Source organism: Microcaecilia unicolor, chromosome 12 (genome assembly GCF_901765095.1).
Source record: "Microcaecilia unicolor chromosome 12, aMicUni1.1, whole genome shotgun sequence".
NCBI lineage: Eukaryota > Metazoa > Chordata > Amphibia > Gymnophiona > Siphonopidae > Microcaecilia > Microcaecilia unicolor.
The window spans coordinates 4,864,928-4,890,609 of NC_044042.1; the positions used below are offsets into that span (position 1 = coordinate 4,864,928).

Below are 25,682 nucleotides of genomic sequence, written 5' to 3' on the forward strand. Positions count from 1 at the left end.
ATAAAAAAGTAGTAAGACGACCATGAGCCAACAGAGAAAACTCCTACCTCTGAAACTAAACGGGAGAGGCAGTGGAAACTTGTAGCAAACCAACAGCCCAAACCAACTGTGGTCTCTCCCCTGCTACTGCTTCCTTTGAAAATAGCTTGTGCAATCCAACAGATCTAAAAAGCTACAAAAGGAAAGTAACACACAACAGCAGGTCTCTGGATTGTTCTGTTGGGACTAAAGGAAAGAAAATGATCAGGTAAGAACTAATTTTTCCTTCCATTACGTCCCATAGATCAATTCAGAGACGAATGGTGTGTACCAGAAAAGTTCACAAGTGGGGTGGGACATGAGCATCCCCTCGTGCCCACAACCTCTAAACGGAGATGCTGCAGAAACCAAGATGTAGAGCAGCACCTGCCGGCAACGGAAACAAACAGCGACAAAGCCCAGGAAGTAGCCCAAAACCTTAAGGAGTGCGCCTAGAGATCTACACCAAGATGGACACCAAAGAAACGTCTAACAACCGTAACCTAATTGCCAAACCTGGGGCCAACAACCCAGTCAGGGAGATGAACAGTACACCTGACCCCACTGGAGACCTCCAAGCACTTTACCAGAAAACCATAAATAATCAAACAATGAAGCAAGCAAAATGCAACCAGACATTCCAGCTGCTGGACAGAAAAGTGAGGATACTTACCTGTAGCAGGTATTCTCAGAGGACAGCAGGCTTCATATTCTCACAAGCAGGGGGACACCAAGCTATGTCCCCCGGTCCGCATTTTGTCAAAGTAAAAAGTAGAGCTTTGTGGAGCGACAGTCGCGCTCCACCGCACATGTGCGAGTGCCTTCCCGCCTATCGCACGCCTCCATTCAATACAAAAGCAAAAATAAAATAAAAATAACCAAGGAGACAACTCCGAGGGGAGGTGGGCGGGATTGTGAGAATATGAAGCCTGCTGTCCTCGGAGAATACCTGCTACAGTTAAGTATCCTCGCTTTCTCAGAGGCCAAGCAGGCTCCAATATTTTCACAAGTTGGGAATCCCTAGCATCCAGGCTCACTCAAAACAATAAACATTGGTCAACTGGGTCTTGCAATGGCGAGGACGTAAAACAGATTAACCTGAAACTATATACAGTCTGAATGACTGCAGTCTGGAACAGAATAAAATGGGCCTGGGAGAGTGGAGTTGGATTCTAGACCCCAAACAGATTCTGCAACACTGACTACCCAAATCGACTGTTGCGTTGGGTATCCTGCTCAAGACAGTAATGCGATGTGAATGTGTGGAATGACGACCACATCGCAGCCTTGCAAATTCAATGGAGGCTGACCTCAAATGGACTACCAACGTAGCCATGGCTCTGACATTATGAGCTGTGACATGACCCTCCAAGGCCAGCCCAGCGCGTAAGTGAAGGAAATTCAATCTGCCAGCAAACTGAAATAGTGCATTTCCCAACGGTGACACACATCCTTTTGTAATCAAAAGAAACAAAAAGCTGGACAGACTGTCTGTGGGGCCTTGTCTGCTCCATGTAATAGGCCAATGCTCTCTTGCAATACAAGGTGTGAAAGCTACTTTCGCCAGGATGGGAATGAGGTCGTGGAAAGAATGTTGGCAAGACAATCGACTGGTTCAGATGGAACTCAGACATCACCTTCGATAGACACTTAGGGTGTATGCGGAGGACTACTCTATTGTGATGGGAATCAGTGTAAGGTGCACCCACAACTAAGACCTGATGCTCACTGACACTACAAGCTGAAGTAACAGCCATCAAGAAAATGACCTTCCAGGTCAAGTACTTCAGATGGCAGGAATTCAGTGGTTCAAAAAGAGCTTTCATCAGCTTGGTGAGAACGACGTTGAGATCCCATGACACTGGTGGATGTCTGACAGGGGGCTTTGACAAAAGCAACCCTCTCGTGAAGCGAACAACTAAAGGCTGTCCAGAGATGGGCTTACCTTCTACACGCTGATAAGCAGCACTAATTGCACTAAGGTAAACCCTCATAGAATTGGTCTTGAGAACAGACTCTGATAAGCGTAGAAGGTATTCAAGCAGGGTCTGTGTAGGGCAAGTAAGGGGATCCAAAGCCTTGCTCTCACACCAGACAGCAAACCTCCTCCATTTAAAAGAGTAACACCTCTTAGTGGAATCTTTCCTGGAAGCCAGCAAGCCAGAGACTGGAAATCGGGATGTAGAAACAACCCCTCGTTCTGTGTGATGAGGGTTCAAAAACACTCCAATCTCCACGGTTCTTTGGAGCATAATTCCAGAAAAAGAGGGAACCATACCTGTCGTGGCCAGTACGGCGCGATCAGAATCATGGTTCCACGGTCTTGCTCGAGTTTCAACAAAGTCTTTCCCACTAGATGCACTTGAGGATGCACATACAGAAGGCCTGTCCTCCAACTGAGGAAGGCATCTGACGCTAGTTCACCATGGGCAAGAAGCCTGAACAGAACTGAGGGACCTTGTGATTGAGTTGAGTAGCAAAAAGGTCCACTGAGGGGGTGTCCCATGCTCGGAAGATCTTGAGGGCTATGCCCATGTGAAGAGACCACTTGTGCGGTTCCATTATCCTGTTCAGCCTGTCTGCCAGGGTGGTGTATGCGCCTGCCAGATAAGTGGCTTGAAGGAGCCCAATGCCACACCGGACGGCCTCCTGACACAGAGGGTGTGATCCGGTGCATCCCTGCTTTTTGGTGTAATACATTGCAACCTGATTGTCTGTTTGAACTAGAATAATTTGATGAGACAGCAGATCTCTGAAAGACTTTAGAGCGTTCCAGATCGCGCGAAGCTCCAGGAGATTGATCTGAAGAAGATTCGGTTCCTGGGAGAACCAAGCACCTTGAGCTTCCAACCCAGGAGAGATGCATCAGTCATCAGCACTTTATGAGGCTGAGGAATTTGGAATGGAAGACCCAGAGTCAAATTGGATCGAATTGTCCACCACTGAAGAAAGTGCGTACCAGCTCGGGGGTCACTTGGATATCTTCTGGACTCCCTGTAGCTTGAAACCACTGAGAGGCCAGGATCCACTGAGCTCATCTCATGTGAAGATGTCATGGGTGTATACTGTGGAAGCCATGTGGCCCAGCAATCTCAACATCTGGCACGCTGTGACCTGCCGAGAGGCATGAACCCTGGATGCTAGTGAGACAAGATTGTCTGCTCACATCTCTGGGAGGTAGGCTCGAACCCTCTTTGTATCAAGTGGGACTCCTATAAACTATAAATCGCTGAACAGGGTGGAGATGGGTCTAAAAATGAACCCTAGTAGCTTGAGCACCGTCCTCTGAGGTGCTCTTCACAAGCCAATCATCGAGATATGGGAACACATGGACTCCCAGTCTGCGTTGTGATGTTGCAACTACCGCTAGACACTGGTGAAGACCATAAGAGCTGACACAAGGCCAAAAGGCAACATGCAGTACTGAAAGTGTTCCAAGTCAAAATCAAATAGAAAACACAAATATCTGTAAACTGCATATTTAAATAACATATCGTTATAAAAAACAATTTGACACAGATATCGGGATGTGAGTATATTCATCCTTTAAGTCCTGAGAGCATAGCCAATCGTTTTTCTGAATCACTGGAAGAAGGGTGCGTAGGGAAACCATCCTGAACTTTTCTCAGACTAGAAATTTGTTCAGGGCCCTCAGGTCTAGGATGGAACGCATCCCCCCTGTCTTTTTCTGCACAAGGAAGTACCTGAATAGAATCCCTGCCCTTCTTCCCCTGGTGGAATGGGTTTGACCGCATGGGCCTTTAGAAGAGCAGAGAGTTCCTCTGCAGAGTACCTGCCTGTGCTGAGAGCTGAATGAATGAACTTTCGGTGGGCAATTTGGAGGTTTGAAGAGAATTGAGGGCATATCTGAGACGTACTATTTGAAGAACCCACAGGTCAGAGGTTATAAGAGGCCACCTTTGGTGAAAAATATTTAACCTCCTCCTGACCAGCAAGTCATCTGGGACGGGCACTTTTACTGTGGCTACACTCTGCTGGAGCCAGTCAAAAGCTCATCCCTTGCTTTGACTGGGGAGCAGCAGGGGCCTTAGGTGCACGGTGTTGACGGGAATGAGCACACAGTGGCTGAGTTGGTTGACCAGCTGAAGGACTGTACCTGTGCCTAGAATAGTAGTAGGGACCATTCCCTGGCTTGCCAAAAGCCCTCCTAAATGAGGACGTTGATGCAGGTGCCCGGCAAGAGACAGAAGAGATGGTATCAGTGCATTTCTTGAGTTGGTCAGTGACCTCTACAAACTTCTCTCCAAAAAGGTTAAAATCCCCCCCCCCCCCCCCCCCCGGGGCATCCGCCAACCTGTGCTGAACAGAAAAAGTCAGAAACACGCAGCCACGAAGTCTGCGCATTGATTTACTTTGAGCAGAGATCCTGGATGCCAAATCAAAAGTGTCGTAAGTGCCCCTGGCAAAGAACTTTCGATACGCCTTCTGCTGCTTGATCAACTGGTGAAAAAGCTTGGCACGCTCCATAGGGAGTGTATCCACCAAGTCTGACTGCTGTCTCACTGAGTTTCGCAAGTAAAACGCTCGTGAAGAGCTGGTAAGACTGTATATGGGAGATGAGCATTGAAGCCTGGTACATCTTCCTCCCAAAGGAATCCAGGGTTCTAGCTTCTCTGCCTGGGGGCGCCAAGGCATAGTCCCTAGTACTCCTGGCTCTTTGCGAGCAGACTCCACTACCAAGCAATCGTGAGGCAACTGAGGCCTTACAAACCCAGGTTCACTGTGGATCCAATACTGAGGGGGGGGGGGGGGGGGGGTCTATCTTTTTGGGCACAACAGGGACTGACAGAGGAGATGCCTAGTTCCTGACGAGGACTTCCTTGAGTACCTTGTGAAGAGGTGCAGTCACAGCCTCCTGTTGCTGCTATGGTATACAGATTGCTGATTTAGAATGTGTTGAACATCTAGCGAGCAGTTGTATGCAATACAGATGGGAGTTACAGAAAGAACGTTCTGTTAACATATGTAAACAAGGGTCAGTCAGTTCCGGAAACTGTGTCAAGCAGAAAAATGATACAGTTATGCCACAGAGCTGAACACTGACAAAGTGCAAAAGAGAAGGTTTAAGAGAAAGGGTTGAGAGAGTTAAATCTTGGTCCCTTGCCTGGAGTCCATGGGGGCAGCCTGTAGATCACCCCACCCAAACAGTGCAAGCGAGGTACTCAGACAACTCCAGTACCTATGCAATAGAGTTGGGCGCCACAGCCATGATTCATAAACGATCAACAGGGTGTCCCAACTAGCATTGTCCATAGGCGGTGTATACAGCTCAGCTCTTCAGAGGATGGGTTCCACCATTAGAAAGAGGTAGGACTGAGCCATACATAGACATCAACATGCTTAATCTTGGTCACAGGCCTTTTCCTTTTTTTTTTTTGCAACACCTTGTCAGCAGGTGTCCAGAAAAGCTGATTACTAGCCCTAATGCTGCCATAAGCTACTCCTACTACAAATCATTTCTATAGCGCTACCAGTCGTACGCAGCGCTTCACAATTGAACATGAAGAAAAGACAGTCCCTGCTCAAAAGAGCTTACAATCTAAATCAGGACAGGACAAATAAGGGATAAGGGTAGGGCAGACAGAGAGGACACATAGGGAAAAGGAACTATTGAAGAGAGGAAGACGAGATAAGGATACGAGCAGGTGACAAGTTAGGAATTAAAAGCAGCATCAAACAGGTAGGCCTTTAGCCCGGATTTGAAGGCGGCCAGGGATGGAGCTTGACGTAATGGCTCAGGAAGTCTATTCCAGGCATAAGGTGCAGCGAGATGAAAGGAACGGAGTCTGGAGTTAGCGATGGAGGAGAAGGGTGCAATTAGGACAGATTTGCCTAGTGAACGGAGTTCCTGGGAAGGAGTGTAGGGAGAGATGAGGGTGGAGAGGTAGTGAGGGGCAGCAGAGTGAATGCACATAGGTTAATAAGAGGAGCTTGAACTGTATACGGAAACGGATAGGGAGCCAGTGAAGTGACTTCAGAAGAGGGCTGATATGGGCATAGCGACTTTGGCGAAATATTGATCGTGCAGCAGAATTTTGAACAGACTAAAGAGGAGAGAGATGGCTGAGTGGAAGACCTGATCTGACCAAGAGTAGGGCAATGGAATGGACAATGCAAAGAGAGCCGAAGCTCTGAAGAACTGTCAGCAAACCCAGGCGACGCTTCCAGTTCTGTACCCAACATGACTGTGTAGTCTAAGCAGTTAGATGATCCCTTCAGCTGCATAAAGGAAGAGACAATGCCCAGCAAGAAACACACCAAACGTATCTTTCCTGGAATAGAAAGCTAAACAATTCCATTCTGGAAAACAAACTCTGATGTAAATAGCCGACACCTTAATCAACATGAGCCCCAAGGGCAGTAGCCCAGAATCTGTAGAAGCGACGGGCCTGTGTCAAAAAACCTATAGGTGAGGGGGCCAGGACAGACCAACTGAGAGGCGCTATCCCTGGCACAGCAGCTCCCGAGCTGCCAAAGTCAGCTTCAAATGACAGAACAATGTCACAGCTCCCAAAGCTGCCATCCACAGCACAGAATCTCCAGGAAGACTAACTATACATCAGCAACCAAACATCAGCCAGTAGTAGATCAACACCTCAGAGCTGCAGCCAAGATAGTTAGGAAACACGAATAGGCACATACCTAAATAGAAAAGAGAACTCATGCAACTTAAGACATACAAGAGAAACCCCAACAAACTTCTGAAAAACATGAGGCTAAGCCCCAAGGCAGCAATAGCTCCAGAAAACTGCCACTTGAAACGCTGGGAAGAGAAACTGAAGCAGGGCCCGGAAAAACCATACCAGCAGAATCCTTATGGAGCAAAATTAATATATTATACTAATATTAATATATTTTTCTATATACATATATATACACACACCTATACATTCAAAAACCGCACTGTGTCCAAAGGCCATAGTGCCACAACAAGAGCTGTTAGGACGGAACACTGAAATAAGAAAGGGAAACAGTGTCACAAAAGAGGCCCAACAGCCCCCTTACCAGGAAGGCAAACATCCAAGAGACAAAGCCGAACAAGGGCAGAGAGCAACAAATGCCCTGCAATTTACTACTTGTGCACCTCGGGGACTGAGGCAGAGGCCATCCCGAAAAGCAGACTGGGAACTGCACGGTCACGCTAGTCATGCTATGTCCATTTTTTTTTTTTAACCACGGCTGAGGCTTGTGATCTAAGAGCCTGTCAAAACTTGTGCTGGGTTCCCCTCTGGCCATCACAACATAGCAAAAAGGAGAGCCCCAAGCACACACAGAGCATGCAGCACAGGACTCCGACGGTGCTCCCCAGGAACAGCTGCCGGAGCAGCACTAGCAGCATCCACCTGGGTGAAAAAAAAGGGAAGGCAAACACAGGGCCAGATGCACTAAACTTTAACGAGCCAATAACGAGCCATTAACAAACAAGTAGTAAACCGTTGCATGCACTAAACAGTTTTTTCCGACGGCGGTAGCAGGTAATGAAAACGGAATACAAACGAGTAACTACCATTGTAATGTGGATGATTTGGGATGCACTAACCATACCGACGATTGCATCGATTCATTTACCGCGATATATTTAACGTGTGGTCAGAGCTGTCGGTAAGGCCGGAGCTATCATACAGACACATCATAACACATCCTTGTGGGCGTCCTTGATCCCCCGCCCGAGGTCGCCGCTGCTCCCCGCTCCCCCTGCATTAAAAAAATCCTGATTTTAGGCAGCCCCGGCCCCCTCCCTCCCTTCCTCTCTTTCTAAACAGCTCCCGCCATCCTCTGCCCCTCCCCCGCCGCCCCCCCCTCCGTCTTACCGGGCCCTCGCAGCGCCTCTCACCTCTGTGTGAAGGCGCTGTGACGGTAAGAACAGCTGATCCTCTTCGCTGAAGAGTTTTCGGACGTCCCTCCTTTCGTCCAGGGCCCACCCTCGTTACTTACGTCAGACGAGGGCAGGCCCTGGACGAAAGGAGGGACGTCCGAAGACTCTTCAGCGAAGAGGATCAGCTGTTCTTGCCGTCGCAGCGCCTTGACACGGAGGTGAGAGGTGCTGCGAGGGCCCGGTAAGGTGGAGGGGGGAGCGGAGGCGACGACCTCGGGGGGGGGGGGGGGGGCATGGGCGGAGGATGGCGGGAGCTGTTTAGAGAGAGGAAGGAAGGGGGGCCGGGGCTGCCTAAAATCACAATTTTTTTAATGCAGGGGGGAGCGGGGGGGCGGGCAAAGGCCATCCTTAAAAGGACGTCCATAGGCACTTTTTTTTTTTTTACATACCAACACTTTACCGAAGGTATTCAAGCATCCGACTTTTGAATACCGCACCGAACATTTCTGAGGTGTTTTTTTTTAGTGCATTCTTCATTTTTTCAAATTCGGTAAGAACTTTTACGTTTTACTTTTTTTTTTTACGTTTGGTTCATGCATCTTGGCCTTAGTGTCCAGGAATGCAGAGTAATTCAGGAACTGGTATAAAATCATTCCCTGCTACCAGCAGTGCCCAGAACTTCTCTGTTCAATCTTCTTCTAATACAGGTATGCTGGAAGGACAGAGAGCCGGGGGAGGGACCTGGCATCACCAGATGTACCCCAAAATGGCCGAACACTGCCAAGACCCCCCAGCTCAACTAAACCTGTGGGAACAGGCTAGCAGCAAACCCAATTCAGAGAGCTGCACAGGTTTCCATCCACCTGCTGAGATGGAGAAACAACTGAAAGTATGGCTGCTGCACAGTATCCTTTATGGCAGAGCTCTCTATCTCCACCTGCTGGTAAATGGACATAACACATTTGTCTCTGGATTGATCTGCAGGATGTAACAGAATGGGGTGTGTCTGGAGGGATACATTATTTTCTGTTTAGTTGGGCTCAATCTTGTTTTCTCACCCCTCCCCAATGAGACATGAAGGATAGATTCTATGTTGTAAAGATGTTTATTCTGTATTGTTTTATGCTTATGGGAAAATTAGGTTCTTACCTTGGTAATTTTCTTTCCTTTAGACATAGCAGATGAATCCATTACGAGTGGGTTGTGTCCATCAACCAGCAGGGGCAGATAGAGAGCATTGAAAAACCATAGTGCCTCATGGCCAGCTAGCTCCATCTGCCTCTTTGGTATTTGAAGCTTCCAAAGCAGTGTAACACCGCAAAGCATACTAACATGAACTTTCCTCACAGCGGATGAACGCCCCAAAACTGGAGCTATAATTCAAAGGAGGGAATGAACTGAACCTCCTATAACTGAACAGAAATCCTGAAGAGTGTTTTCCAACTTCTCCCAATGAGGGAACATATCTACAGCAAAAACTGAACATAAAAGTAACATAAATCACATAATGAACCACTGAGGGAGGGCTCATGGATTCATCTGCTATGACTAAAGGAAAGAAAATTACCAAGGTAAGAACCTAATTTTCCCTTCCTTGTCATCAAGCAGATGAATCCATTATGAGTGGGATATAGCAAAGCAATCCCTAGATAGGGTGGGAACAAGCCACACCACGCGCCAGCACTTGTGCTCCAAAATGCGCGTCTCTCCTGGCAACCACATCCAGCCTGTAATGTCGGGCAAACGAGAGCTTAGAAGCCCAAGTAGCTGCACGACATATCTCTTGAAGAGAGAGTGCTCCAGGTTCAGCCCAAGAAGAGGAAATCGCTCTTGTGGAATGTGCCTTAAAGGCTTCAGGCGCAGGCCGGGCAGATAGCAGATATGCTGAAAAGATAGCTTCTTTGAGCCAACGGGATATAGTGGCCTTAGACACTGGAGACCCTCTGCGCGGACCTGACAAAAGAACAAAAAGATGGTCAGAGGTCCTGAAGGCATTTGACATGCGCAGATATTGCAAGAGCCCTTCGCACATCCAGAAGGTGCAACTGCCCATAGGCTTCTGGAAACTCCTCTTTAGAAAAGGAGGGCAGGAAAATAGATTGGTTTAGGTGAAACATTGAAACCACCTTAGGCATGAAGGAAGGCACCTTACGTACCATTACTCCGGACTCTGAGAATTGCAGAAATGGGTCTCGACAGGACAGCGCCTGGAGCTGATACCAGTCTCGCCGATGTCACGGCCACATCCTTCTCCGAAGCTCACCTAAGCAGCTCGAAGGGCGAACACTGAAGGGCCTTTAAAACTAACCCCAGGTTCCAGGCCGGACATGGAGCCCGCACGGAAGGACGGGGCCGAAGCACCCCTCTAAGAAAACGTGTCGTATCCAGGCAAGCAGCCAGAGAGAGGCCAGCGACCTTCCCTCAAAAACATGCTAAGGCTGCCACTTGAACACGCAGGGAATTATAGGCCAAGCCTTTTTGTAAACCATCCTGCAAAAAGTCAAGTATCGGCGAGACAGAAGCCCGCATGGGTGTAATCGCTTTAGAAGCACACCAAGCCTCAAATTGACACCAAATCCTGGAATAAGTCACGGAAGTGGAACACTTGCGAGCCTATAGGAGAGTGGAAATGACTTTACTGGAATATCCCTTGTCTCTCAATTGCGCCCTCTCAATAGCCATGCCGCAAGACCAAAGCGGCAGGCGTCCTCCATGGTCACTGGGCCCTGTGACAACAGGTTCAGTACCAGAGGTAAGGGCAGGGGATCCTCTACCAGCATCCGCCGGAGGTCCGCATACCACGTGCTCCTGGGCCAATCCGGGGCAATGAGAACCACCTCTCCTTGGTGGAGCCGAATCCGCAGGAGTATTCGCCCTATCAAGGGCCACGAAGGGAACCAAGGCATCCAACCCTGCCGAGCGAGGATCTCTCCGTCTGCTGTAGAAGCACAGGACTTTGGCATTTGTGCTTGACGCCATAAGATCCATTACGGGCTTTCCCCATTTCGCACATATCTGCAGGAATACTTCGTCTGCAAGTTCCCACTCCGCTGGGTCGATCTGATTCCTGCTCAGATAATCGGCTTGCACATTGCTCTGACCTGCAATATGAGCTGCTGACAGAAACTGCAGATGAAGCTCGGCCCAGTGGCAAATCTGCGCGGCCTGCGCTGCTAGTGCTATGCACTGAGTGCCTCCTTGGCGATTTATGTAGGCCACTGCTGTCGTGTTGTCCGACAGAACTCTGACAGCCAATCCTTCCAGGGTCAAATGAAAGGCCAGAAGCGCCTGGAAAATCGCTTTCAACTCCAAGCGATTGATGGACCACTCCGACTCCTCAGGTGTCCAAAGACCCTGGACATGCCTTCCCCAGCAATGTGCACCCCAGCCCTTCAGGCTGGCATCTGTTACCACCAGGCACCAATCTGCAGATACTGCCACAGAGCCCTGCGGACATCCAAAAGGCGCAACTGCCCAAAGGAGTCCGGAAACGCCTCCTTAGAGAAGGAAGAAAGATGGGCTCTTTACATCTAATCTTCTTCCCAGTTGCTAAAGTACCTCAGTCATTTATGGCCCCTATTCACATTCTCTTCCTAGCCCTGTCCTTTCCTAATCTTTTCCCTCACCCCCTACCTCTCTCCGCTACAGGAACTCACTGCCCATCCATCGACTTCATCACCTCACCTTCTCTCCTACCCTCTTCCTCCTTCTTGGCTTTTAATCTCCGCCTCTTTCTTCCGTCCATTTTGCCTTCCCCATTCCACCTAAATACCTCTCGCCTTCGTGGCCACACCTCTCCTACTCTCCTCCGCTCTCTTTTACTCCTTCTCTTACTCTCAGCCAGTGACATCAATCCCAATCCTGGCCCCCCTCACCAACTATTATCCCAACTCTACATATCTCACCGCGACCTCTCTAACCTCATCTCTATTTCTCTACTCCCCATCTCTTCTCTGCCCTTCTCTTGCGCCCTATGGAATGCCCGCTCTATCTGTAACAAACTCGCCTATATCCAGGACCTCTTTATCTCGTGTCACCTCCATTTGCTCGCCATAACAGAAACCTGGCTCTGCCCTGATGACTCTGCTTCAGTCGCAGCCCTGTGCCATGGCGGTTATCTATTTTCACATACTCCTCGCCCTGCTGGCCGTGGGGGCGGTGTTGGACTACTCCTCTCTCCCTCCTCCAGATTTTAACCCCTTCTTCCACCTCAATCTCACTGTTTTTACTCCTTTGAAGTCCACTCTATCCGCCTTTTCTCTCCTTTGCCTCTTCGAATAGCGGTCATTTATCGTCCCCCTGATAAGTCCCTTTCATCCTTTCTCAGTGACTGACGCCTGGGTTGCCTTCTTCCATGATCCTTCCTCCCCCTCTCTCATCCTTGGTGACTTTAATATTCCTGCTAATGATCCTTCCAACTCTTATATATTTCCAAGTTACTCGCTTTAACGTCCTCCTTTAATCTCCAACTATGCTCCACCTCCCCCACTCATCAAAATGGTCACTGTCTTGATCTCATCTTCTCCTCCAACTGTTCACCCTCTAGTTTCCTTGCCTCTGATCTTCCCTCTTCTGATCACCATCTTATAACTTTCACACTTAAATCTCCTCCCTCCCAGTCCCGTCCTATCTTATCTAATTTATCTAGGAATCTTCACGATATTGACCCTTCATCTCTATCCTCCCATGTTTCAAACCTCTACTGTGGAACCATCCACGTCTGTCAACGAGGCTGTTTCTTCTTACAACAATACTCTATCCTCTGCCTTAGACACTCTTGCACCTTTGATGACCCGCCCTGTAAGGCGTACAAAACCCCAACCTTGGCTGACTTCTAATATCTGCTACCTATGTTCCTGTACCCGCTCCGCCGAACGCCTCTGGCGGAAATCTCGGGCCCTTGCTAATTTCCTACACTTTAAGTTCATGCTGACCTCCTTCCAATCTGCTCTTTTACGTGCCAAACAGGATTATTATATCCAACTGACCAACTCTCTTGGCTCTAATCCTAGCCTTCTCTTCACCACATTGAACTCTCTCCTCAAACTGCCCCTCCCCCAACTCCCCCTTCATTATCTCCTCAGACCCTTGCTGAATTCTTTCACAACAAGGTTCAAAAGATAAACCTTGCTTTCTCTACCTCACCACCTCTCCCTCCACTAGTCCGTTCCCCTCTCTCTCCTTCCCCTCATTCCCTTTCCTCCTTTCCTGAAGTTACTATTGAGGAAACCACACTTCTCCTTTCTTCCTCAAAATGTACCACCTGTTCCTCTGATCCCATTCCCACCCACCTTCTTAATGCCATCTTATTCCTTTTATCCTCTTATTCCTTTTATCTGTCACATTCTCAACATCTCACTTTCCACTGCGACTGTCCCTGCTGCCTTTAAACATGCTGTGGTCACACCTCTCTTAAGAAGCCTTCACTGGACCCTACTTGTCCCTCTAATTACCGACCCATCTCCCTCCTTCCTTTTCTCTCCAAATTACTTGAGCGTGCTGTTCACCGCCGCTGCCTTGATTTTCTCTCCTCACATGCTATTCTTGACCCACTACAATCTGGTTTTCGCCCTCTCCACTCAACCGAAACTGCGCTTACTAAAGTCTCCAATGACCTATTACTGGCTAAATCCAGAGGTCAATATTCCATCTTCATTCTTCTTGATCTTTCCGCCGCTTTTGACACTGTCGATCACAGCATACTTCTCGATACCCTGTCCTCACTTGGATTCCAGGGCTCTGTCCTTTCCTGTTCTATTCCTACCTCTCCCTCCACACCTTTAGTGTTCACTCTGGTGGATCCTCTTCTACTTCTATCCCTCTGCCTGTCGGCGTACCTCAGGGTTCTGTTCTTGGTCCCCTCCTCTTTTCTATCTACACTTCTTCCCTTGGTTCATTAATCTCATCCCATGGCTTTTCCTACCATCTCTATGCTGATGACTCCCAAATCTACCTTTCTACCCCTGATATCTCACCTTGCATCCAAACCAAAGTTTCAGCATGCTTGTCTGACATTGCTGTCTGGATGTCTCAACACCACCTGAAATTAAATATGACCAAAACCGAGCTTCTCATTTTCCACCCCAAACCCACCTCTCCGCACCCCCCCGTTTTCTATTTCTGTTGATGGCTCTCTCATTCTCCCTGTCTCCTCAGCTCGAAACCTTGGGGTCATCTTTGACTCTTCTCTCTCCTTCTCTGCTCATATCCAGCAGATTGCCAAGACCTGTCGTTTCTTTCTTTACAACATCCGTAAAATCCGCCCCTTTCTTTCTGAGCACTCTACCAAAACCCTCATCCACACCCTTGTCACCTCTCGTTTAGACTACTGCAATCTGCTTCTTGCTGGCCTCCCACTTAGTCACCTCTCCCCTCTCCAGTCGGTTCAAAACTCTGCTGCCCGTCTCATCTTTCGCCAGGGTCGCTTTACTCATACTACCCCTCTCCTCAAGACCCTTCACTGGCTCCCTATCCGTTTTCGCATCCTGTTCAAACTTCTTCTACTAACCTATAAATGTACTCACTCTGCTGCTCCCCAGTATCTCTCCACACTCGTCCTTCCCTACACCCCTTCCCGTGCACTCCGCTCCATGGATAAATCCTTCTTATCTGTTCCCTTCTCCACTACTGCCAACTCCAGACTTCGCGCCTTCTGTCTCGCTGCACCCTACGCCTGGAATAAACTTCCTGAGCCCCTACGTCTTGCCCCATCCTTGGCCACCTTTAAATCTAGACTGAAAGCCCACCTCTTTAACACTGCTTTTGACTCGTAACCACTCGCCTCCACCTACCCTCCTCTCTTCCTTCCCGTTCACATTAATTGATTTGATTTGCTTACTTTATTTATTTATGCTTTTGTCTATTAGATTGTAAGCTCTTTGAGCAGGGACTGTCTTTCTTCTATGTTTGTGCAGCGCTGCGTACGCCTTGTAGCGCTATAGAAATGCTAAATAGTAGTAGTAGTGGTTGAGGTGAAAAGCTGAAACCACCTTAGCAGAAAAGAAGGCACCGTACGAACAGTTACCCCAGATTCCGAGAACTGCAGAAAAGGATCCTGACAAGAAAGAGCCTGAAGCTCACTCTTCTAGCCGACGTCATTGTCACTAAAAAAACTGTCTTGAGAGTTACATCCTTCTCAGAAGCCCATATAAGAGGCTCAAATGGAGATTGCAGGAGCGCCTTCAACACGAGCCCCAGGTTCAAAGCTGGTCAAGGCGACCACAAAGGAAAATGGAGACAAAGTGCCCCTATGAGAAAACGGAGAATATCCGGATGAGCAGCAAGGGACAATCTGGAGACTTTCCCCCGGAAACAGGCCAACGCTGCCACTTGAACTCGAAGGGAATTGTAGGCCAGGCCCTTTTGTAGCCTGTTCTGCAAAAAGTCCAGCAAGAGCGAGACTGTCGCCAGTCAGCGAGATAGACTTTGGAGTACACCATGCCTCAAAAGTGCGCCAGATCCGAGCATAAGTCGCAGAGGCAGACCGCGTGCGAGCCTGCAAGAGCGTGGCAATAACCTTATTAGAATAGCCCTTGTCCCTCATTGCGCCCTCTCAAGAGCCAGGCCGTAAGACCAAAGCGGCAAGGATCTTCCATAGTCACCGGACCCTGAACTAACAGGTTCGGAACCCGAGGCAAAGGAAAAGGCGCGTCCACCAGCATCCGCCGGAGATCCGCGCACCAAGGACGCCTTGGCCAATCCGGGGCGATAAGAATCATCAATCTTCGGTGCAGACGAATCCGAAGTAGAACTCGCCCTATCAAGGGCCAAGGAGGGAACACATACAGGAGGTCCGAGCGCCAAGGTTGAGCCACAGCATCCAACCCCGCCGAGCGAGGATCCCTCCTTCTGCTGAAAAAATGAGGGACTTTGGCGTTTACGCTTAACGCCATGAGATCCAAGCCTGGCGTTCCCCATTTGGCACAAAGCTGAAGAAAACCTTTGTCTGCCAGTTCCCATTCTGCCGGGTCGATTTGATGTCTGCTGAGGAGATCGGCTTGCACGTTGCTCTGACCGGCTATGTGAGCCGCGGACAGCAGCTCTAGGTGGCGCTCGGCCCAGTCGCAGATCTGAGACGCCTCCGCAGCCAGGGCCCTGCACTGAGTGCTGCCCTGGTGATTGATGTAGGCCACTGCTGTTGTGTTGTCCGACAGAACTCGGACAGGAAGACCCTTCAGCGTCCTGTGGAAGGCTAGAAGAGCCTGAAATATCGCTCTCAGTTCCAAACAATTGATGGACCATCCCGCTTCCGCGGTGGACCACAGACCCTGAGCATAGCGTCCACGGCAATGAGCTCCCCAGCCCAAAAGGCTGGCATCCGTTATCACCAAACATCAAAAAGGAAGAGCCAGTGGCATCCCCTGCCGCAGCCTGTTATCGGAAAGCCACCAATCCATATTGCGCTGGGCCGGAGGAAGCCATCTTAGTCTGCGTTGGTATTCCTGGGAAATCGGAGACAGTTGCTGAAGCAGAGCAAGCTGCAGCGGTCTCATGTGAGCTCTTGCCCAGGGAACCACCTCTATGGTAGCCATCATCGATCCCAGGAGCTAAACAAAGTCCCAAGCTCGAGGGCGAAGCATCCGCAGGAGCAGGCGAACCCGTTTCTGAAGCTTGAGCCTCCTGCTGTTGGGAAGAAAAACGAACCCCGAAGCCGTGTCGAACCGGACCCCCAAATACTCGAGAGATTGTGACGTTTGGGCATATTGACTACCCAGCCCAGAGTCTGAAGAACTGTAACAATTCTGGCTGTGGCAAGTCGACTCTCGTCTGCCGAATCCGCTCTGATGAGCCAGTCGTCGAGATAGCGGTGAACTCTGATACCCTCTCCCCTGAGAAAGGCAGCCACTACCACCATGACCTTGGAAAAAGTCCGAGGGGCAGTCGCCAGGCTGAAGGCAAGGCGCGCAACTGGAAATGTTGGCTCAATACCGCAAACCGGAGAAACCGTTGATGTGACGGCCAGTTGGGAATATGCAAGTACGCTTCCTTGAGGTCCAGAGATGTGAGAAACTCTTCTGGCTGTACCGCCGCAATGACGGAGTGCAGGGTTTCCATGCGGAAGTGTCGCACTCCTAAGGCTTTGTTGACTCTGCGTAAGTCGAGGATAGGTCTGAACGACCCGCCTTTTTGAGGCACCACAAAATAGATGGCGTAGTGACCGCAGCTTCAGCAAACACCTGCAAGGCGTCATATACTACCACCTGCTTGACGGCAGTACCGCATGGACTCCAAAAATGCGTCTCCTACTAGGACAGCAAATTCTAGCCGGTAACCTTTTCTGCTTAGGTCTAGGAGGACCCACTGATCTGAAGTAATCTTGGTCCACTCCTCGAGAAAGAGGGAGAGACAACCCCCTACTGCGGGAACTGACGAGTGGACCGGCGCCCCATTATTGTGGAGAATGCCCCTGAACTCCTGGACGTTGCCCAGACGCCACTGCGTGTTTGTCCGAACGAAAGGAGTTCCTCTGCTGGAAACGGGTACATTGACCAAACCCCGTAGAGCACCCCGGGCGATACCTGCGAGCTTCGTGAAAACGTGGCCTGGAAGAGGAGGGAAAAGAAGGACTTTTGGAGAAGACTTCGGCCTATCCTCAGGCAACTGTTGCGACTTAGAGCCCCCTAGGTCCTTAATCTTCTCCAAATCCTCCCCAAATATAAGAAGGCTCCGAAAGGGTAACCTCATCAGCCTTTGTTTAGAGGCCATGTCAGCCGCCCAATGCCGGAGCCACAGAATGCGGCGGGCAGCAACCGCCACAGATATCTGCTTAGCCGAAGCTCTGACCAGATCATAAAGGGCATCAGCCAAAAAAGACAGGGCAGACTTCATATGTGGGCCGACCTCAGCGAGGGAACCCGCTCATCGGCGGGCTGCTCAACCGCCTGCTGCAACCAGGAAAGGCAGGCCCAGGCTGCATAAGAACTGCAAATAGCCGCCCGTTAAGGGAAGGCCCGAGATATCAAAGAACCGCTTCAGCGCGGATTCCAGCCGCCGGTCCTGCATACCTTTCAAAGCGACCCCTCCCTTCACTGGGAGAGTAGTCTTTTTAGTCACAGCCGTGACTAAAGCATCCACTTTAGGCATCCCAAAGAGGGTCAACTGGCTTTCCCTCAGGGGTAAAGGTGACATATAGCCCTGGCCACCTTCAAGGGATCCTCAGGGTCAGACCATTGAGCTGAAATAAGCTCTTGGAAGGAAGCATGCACAGGAAAAGCCCGAGAAGGCTTCTTAGTGCTAGCCATCCTAGGATTAATAGAAGAGGCAGCACCCTTGTCAGGCTCTTCAATACAAAGGGCCTGTAAGGCATCAGAAATGAGAGCTGGCAGCTCGTCACGGTGGAAAATCCGAACCGCTTTAGGGTCATCCAACTCCTGTGGCAAGCAGCCACCCTCATCTGGATCATCAGTCCGCGAGGGCCTGCCACACCCCTCAGACTCCCCGAAACTAGACCACGGGGGAGAACAGAGTGAAGAGTCCCCCTCAGACGGGGTATTCACTCGTCTACGCTTAGCGTCAGCCAAAAGCTCGGGGGAAGAAATAAAGTCTCCAGCAGACGCTGGGCTATAAAGAACCGGAGGCAACCCAGACCGACAGGAATTGTCAGGAGCCTCAAGCAAAAGCCTTATGCATCAGCAGCATAAATTCAGGGGAGAAAAACTGTACATCCACCCCCCAAATTGGGGAAAGCAGAGGCAAAAGCTCCTCTAGAAACCTCGAAACGAGGTGTCCCCCTGCACTCAGATCCCTCCAAAACCATGAGGATCGAGTCACGCGGCGCCTCCAAGATGGCGACCACTGCCAACTGCGGCGGGTGGGAAAAATCGCCACCCACCATGCTCGTGCCAGCATTAGCATCTAGGCAGCATGTGCTGCAAAGCCCCGCTGCTGATCTGCGTTTCCCACAGTGGGAGCAGCACTTAACCCCTTCAGCAGCCATCAAATACAGAAAACAAAATGGCGCCTTCGCGCTAAAACTTACCCCGCACAGAGCGCTGTCAGCGGGAACCTCCCTGGAGGAGCTGGGCACCACTCTCACCTCAGGAGACTGAGTCAAACGAGCTGTGGTCAAGCTGCACCGAACCAGGAGCTCAGGAGAAAGCCTCTCTCTGTTTTTTTTTTTACTGAGGAAAGTTAGAGGCAGGCAGCCAGAGAGGAACTCCGGGAGGAGGGGGAATGGGGTAAGGCAGGGACAGGGAAAACCAAGTATGCCTTTAAAGTGGGCACCACCAGCCACAACACCACCTGCTCTACTGGCAAAGCACAGGAGCCACATCAGGCAGAAATCCAGGAGCTGAGAAAGGACATCCACACCTGCTGGGAGATACTGAAGGCAGAAGGGGTTGGGCGTCCTAGAACACCACGTGCTTTCAGTGTTCTCTATCTCCACCTGCTGGTAGTCGGATACAACCCATCAGTTAATGGATTCATCTGCTGTTGATGACAAGGAAAACTGTGCTTGTTTACTAGGCAGCGCTTAGGAGTTGGTATTTTTAGCTCGTGCTGAATAGCACGCGCTAAACTATAAGTTACCCATAGGAACATATGGTCGAATCTAGCCTTTAGCGCGTACTAAAAGGGCCAATGCGGCGTAGTAAACAGGGCCCTGAGGCTAAGGGTCACATCCACAATCCCAACACTAGCCTTCTGGCAGTATATTAAATCCACAATAAACTAAACTAAGGCCTGGACTATTGTAAATATCCACAATGGTAAGAAAAAAATAGATAAGGCTGACGTAATAAAAAGAAGTTGTATCAGAATCCAAAGGTTTCAGCAGAAACGGAGACTACAGAGCAAGGAAATTAACAGGGTAATTCAGACCCTGCTTTACCAGATGTACGGATCATGTTAAAATGACCACCAGGATCAAATAAAAGTACTAGAATCCTATAATGGGTAAAAGAAGAAAAAAATGGGATGGACAATGCCTGATAGCCCCATTTTATTCTAAGTACTTTCCTTTAAACAAGCACAGAAAAGATCGGGCCATTCTGATATTTGGATTTTAACACACGCCTTTCCAGTAGTAACAGTACATTTGGGAACTGTTAAATATTATTATCAGAAGAAATTGAGAATTAAATGACTTGCCCAAGATCACAAAGAACAGCAGTGGGATTTGAACCCTGGATCCTGATTCTAAGCCAGCTACTCCTCTTTATAAGAAAACAAAACATTCCAGTTATAATTTTCTAAATATGAAAGACTGGTAGCACAGCCCAATGGTTACCAATCCATTCCTTAGGGCACACCCAGAGGCCAATGCATAAAGCTATGCTAGCCAAACCACCCAGTTACTGAAGGATTACCATGCTTATTAGCTGAGAAATGCAGAAAGGGGTTGAAACGGGTGTTAACTTGTGCAGTAAATAAACATGGCCACAAACTGCATTAAAATGTGGTCATTACCTACTCCCTCGCAATGTACAAAAGAAAGATGACTTTTGATATGCACACAAGACATTTTTTGCCAAGTTTGGGGCAGTGTAAAATGACTAGTTGAGAAGGGTGGATGTCTAGCAACACCGCCTCAGCTCCACCCAACCTATCCAGGTAGATTTTTGCATCAGTCCCTCGTACCTAGCAGCACCCCTGACCTTGACAATGAATAAATAAATCCTGGTTTCTAGCGAAACCCCCTCCTCCAACTTTAAAAAGCTCTGTTGTCTAGTAGCACCCTCCCTCCAGACCTGCACACTTCTTATCCCCCTCCCCTGAAAGAGGCATGAGCAATACCCACTTGCACATGCTTCAGCACCGTCTTTGAAAATGGTAGCACATGACCCATGCAGTGCATTCTGGGATTTTATAGGCTAATTCTGCTCAATGCATCCCAGGATGCCACCACTTTCAAAGATGGTGGTGCTGAAGCAGAAGTGAGCGAGTATTCCTCCTACCTCTTCCAAGGTAAAGGATTGGGTGTGCCACTAGGGATTATTTAGTCTGGGGTTGTGGTGCCATTAGATAAGGGCTTTTTTTTAAGAGGTGGTAGGGCGCTGGCGTGCTGCTAGGGGAATTTCTTTTTCCAAAATATATCAGGGGAGGGGTGATCAGTAGAATTGGGTCAGTGTATGGTGGGTGCCATTAAGGACATCGGTTCTTAGTGGTGGGTGGGGAAAATGTACTGAAGGCTTATTATTTTTTTTTTTTTAAAACATCACCCTACCTATCAAGTCTGTGAGAATTAGCACTCACGCACTGACAGAAAGGAAGACATTTTGCAGCGAGCACTAACTTGCATGCTCATCGAATACTGCATCCCACAAACAATTTTTTGTGGAAAGCTCATGGTAGAAGATGTGCAGTCAGCGGACCTACCATAACGCTTTCTGCATCAACCTGCCAGTTTTCCGGATATCCACAATGAATATGCATAAGAAAGAGTCATAATACAGAGGCAGCACATGTAAATCTCGCATTCACATTCATTGTGGAGATCTTGAAAACCTGACCGAGTGTGCTCTGAAGATTGAGTTGAGAAGCACCTGCGTAGTCTAATTCACTACAGTTACTATGTTACTATACAACATATTTTTGCTTTTGATGATAGAACCTTTAGCAATGGCCTAAAAAAACCCCCACAAAGAAGTCAAGGTTTAAACTCCTGTTTTTGTCACTCACACACCTTTCGAGTTCTGGCAAGTTACACCTCTCACTGCCTTAGGTATGGACAAACTGTGAGCCCTTTGAAATAAGGACACACTACACTTGAAAACTTGGGACCATATATATGCAGTAATGCTTTAAAAATATTAACTATTGAAACATGGTGAAAAAGGAATCTCTATACCAAAGCTTGTGCAGATGAACTTTTTTTGTGTGGGCGTAAAGGAAGGCTGATATAGGTTTTAACTACCTCAAGCAACCGCTAGATGACCGAGGAGTAAAAGGGGCAATCAGGGAAGACAAAGCCAGAGCCAGAAATGGTATTCGAAGCTCACGAGTCGGAGAAACTTAACGAATTCTCTGTAAACCTGGATGATGTAATAGGGCAGTTCTACAAACTGAAGAGTAGCAAATCTCCTGGACCGGATGGCATTCATCCCAGAGTACTGATAGAACTGAAAAATGAGCTTGCGGAGCTATTGCTAGTAATATGTAATGTATCCTTAAAATCGAGTGCAGTACCGGAAGATTGGAGGGTGGTCAATGAAACGCCGATTTTTAAAAAAGGTTCCAGAGGAGATCCGGGAAATTATAGATCAGCGAGTCTGACGTCGGTGCCAGGCAAAATGTTAGACTATTAAGAACAAAATTACAGAACATATTTTGCATGGATTAATGAGATAAAGTCAACATGGATTTAGTGAAGGGAAATCTTGTCTCACCAATCTACTACATTTCTTTGAAGGGGTGAACAAACATGTGGATAAAGGTGAGCCGGTTGATATTGTGTATCTGGATTTTCAGAAGGAGTTTCACAAAGTACCTCATGAAAGACTCCAGAAGAAATTGGAGTGTCATGGGATAGGAGGTAGTGTGCTATTGTGGATTAAAAACTGGTTAAAAGATAAAAAACAGAAAGTAGGGTTAAATGGTCAGTATTCTCAATGGAGAAGGGTAGTTAGTGGGGTTCCTCAGGGGTCTGTGCTGGGACCGCTGCTTTTTAACATATTTATAAATGACCTAGAGATGGGAGTAACTAGTGAGTTAATTAAATTTGCTGATGACACAAACTTATTCAAAGTCGTTAAATTGCGGGAGAATTGTGAAAAATTACAAGAGGGCCTTACGAAACTGGGAGACTGGGCATCTAAATGGCAGATGACGTTTAATGTGAGCAAGTGCAAAGTGATGAATGTGGGAAAGAGGAACCTGAATTATAGCTTCGTCATGCAAGGTAACACGTTAGGAGTCACGGACCAAGAAAGGGATCTAGGTGTCGTCATTGATGATACGTTGAAACCTTCTGCTCAGTGTGCTGCTGCAGCTAAGAAAGCAAATAGAATGTTAGGCATTATTAGGAAAGGAATGGAAAACAATGAGGATGTTAAAATGCCTTTGTATCGCTCCATGGTGTGACCCCACCTCAAATATTCTGTTCAATTCTGGATGCCGCATTTAAAAAAAGATATAGTGGAATTAGAAAAGGTGCAGAGAAGGGTGACAAAAATGATAAAGGGGATGGGACGACTTCCCTATGAGGAAAGGCTAAAGCGGCTAGGGCTCCTCAGCTTGGAGAAAAGGCGGCTGAGGGGAGATATGATAGCGGTCTATAAAATAAGAAGTGGAGTTGAATGGGTAGATGTGAAGCGTCTGTTTACGCTTTCCAAAAATACTAGGATTAGGGGGCATGCGATGAAGCTACAAAGTAGTAAATTTAAAACGAATTGGAGAAATTTATTCTTCACTTAATGTGTAATTAAACTCTGGAATTTGTTGCCAGAGAATGTGGTAATGGCGGTTAGCTTAGCAGAGTTTTAAAAAGGTTTGGATGGCTTCCTAAAGGAAAAGTCCATAGACTATTATTAAATGGACGGGTAAAATCCACTATTTCTGGGATACGCAGTATAAAATGTCTTGTACGTTTTGGGGATCTTGCCAGGTATTTGTGACCTGGATTGGCCACTGTTGGAAACAGGATGCTGGGCTTGATGGACCTTTGGTCTGTCCCAGTATGGCAACACTTATGTACTCTATTTACAATATAAACACACCTCCTCCTTCTGCTCTGAAAGGGCCTACCAATGGAACCAATAATTTGACTCTGAAAATCAGAGTTCAATCCAATACATTTACTTTGCGCACCATGCAAAGTTAGCCTTAAAAGAACTTCAGCTAAACCCAGATCATTTGGCTTTGGGCCTATCACAGGTACATGCAAACTCTAAGGCTTCCCAAGTCACAATGCTTTATCCAATGACATTCGAGTGCCAGTGAAGATGGGTTATAACATATATATCCTACAGTCTCGTTTTTGAAGAATAGGAGCCGTACACGTGCATATATTAATTAGTTCAAGGAAAGATTTATTAAATACGACACAGGGGGAAAAAGCAGCCAGAACCATGCAGGCTACGCTTTGTTTCCAAACATATGTACTTAATGCAAAACATGCACAGCCTGGGCCATGCATATCAGCAAGCAAAGGCAACCCAACACTTAAGAAAACATAGTAGTAGAAGCCACATGGCAGCCTGTGCTGAGAGCATCTCCTGCACAGCTAGTGTGCAATGCATGCAGATAAGAAGAGGGGAAGGAGGCCACCCTGCAATATCTGGATGCAACAAAGGATTTCGGGCAGCAGACAGGCCTCTCTCTTGCAAGCTGCACTTTCCTTTTCCTGCTCCTACGCTCCCATGCTGCAGTTATGGAGGATCAGAAGGTGTTGCAATAAAACATGGCAGCCCAGGCTGTTCCTGTACGGGAGAGTCCGCCGCTGCCAGGCCAGACAGAGCCCCACGTCCCCCCCCCAGGCGGAGCAACTTACCTGACTGGGCGCGACATCTCCACCGTGACCACCGGAGCTCGCGTGGCGCAAACTTTTTTTTCTTTTTTAAGTATATATAATATGTATATGTTAAATAAAAAAAAAATAAGAAACCCCCCTCCCCCCAGACAGCCCGAGTTGTTGCGAGAGATGTGCGGGTCCGCGTGAAGCCCGCGCGCCTTGTCTGCGTCTCAGGCCTAGCGCCGAACAGCAACTTAGGCCCCGGATGGGCCAGACACACCCACCGAACGGAGCCGCAGGGCGGAGACGAAGAGGGGGGAGGGAGGTTACCGTTTCTTAACCGTCACGCTAGTTCACCCTCCCCCTCGGTCGCCAAACAAACCGATACGTCCACCGCGCGCCGCCTCAGAGAGACTCTCTCAGCCACAAACACCCCGCCTCCTCCTCCTCCTCTCCGCCGCGCGCAACGCACAACCAAACCCCGACGCCGGCGGCTTCTCCTCCCGCCTCCCCATTGGTCCGTTTGAATCATCACTCTTGCTCTGGGGATTCCAGAATGGATGGAGGAAGGTTCCGCCCACCACGTCGGCTCGCGCGAGGGACAGTCAGCAGGTTAGTGTGAGAGAGACGGCGGAGGCGGGATTTTTCCTTGGCGCTTAAGGATTGGGAAACGCAGATTCGTCAAGACGGACAACTGGGCGCGAAAAAGCGCGTCACGTGCCCCACATGGCTGCCTTGAAAATTAAAAAAAAAGAAAGAAAACTGGCTTTCTGTTTTTATTCTAAATGTACAAAGATGGAATGGAGCCCCCCTTCCTGCATCTGAGCCGTGTTTTTATCGCCAACGGCCGATTCGTCAGGAATTTGGAGGGAAAGGTGAGGTGCCAAGTTACCCAGTTCCAGGCTGCAGAATTTGGGACAGACGAGACCTGCTTTTGAACTTAACATCCTAAGACAGTGTTGTAGTACCTGCAGAAATATGGTACTGCCAAGGGCCACCACTGGAATGGTGGGAGAGGCCTAGCCTGTTGGAAACTTTGGCCAAGCAGAAAATCAAATATAGCTTGTCTGTATCAGAGAAATTTGAAGTTTTTGACAGTCCCACTGACAGTTGATAAGTTGTGACTCAAGAACCAAAAATTGGAAAGCACCCAGGTGTTGAGGACAGAACAAGGAAGTCCAGAAATAAGTAACAGAACAGGGGAATTTGGAAAGGTTGCGGTTGGAGACAGCTTGGACCATCTGTTTGAAAAGGAGGGAGATTTTCTGGAGGAGCATCTGTGGTTAGGTGTGAAAAAGGGGGGGGGCATCTGCGTAAACAAGGTTATCATAGGAGTGTATGAGAGCCTATTGATTTGAATGCAGCAAATGTAAGCGAGGTGGAGAACTCCAAAGGCATGTCGCCCTGCGGACCTCCGTACCTTAAAAGATTCGTGTA

At 48.5% G+C, this 25,682-nt stretch overlaps 1 protein-coding gene across 1 annotated transcript in view; it reads right to left on the reverse strand.

The window, feature by feature from the left end:
• NUCKS1 (nuclear casein kinase and cyclin dependent kinase substrate 1) overlaps positions 1-24,696 on the reverse strand; it is a 37,587-nt gene extending 12,891 nt beyond the window's left edge. Inside the window, exon 1 of the mRNA XM_030220365.1 lies at positions 24,285-24,696. Coding sequence (XP_030076225.1) covers positions 24,285-24,301 — 17 coding nt within the window. The 5' untranslated portion in view covers positions 24,302-24,696. The remainder of the gene's footprint in view (positions 1-24,284) is intronic.
• Between the last annotated feature and the right edge of the window lie 986 nt (positions 24,697-25,682).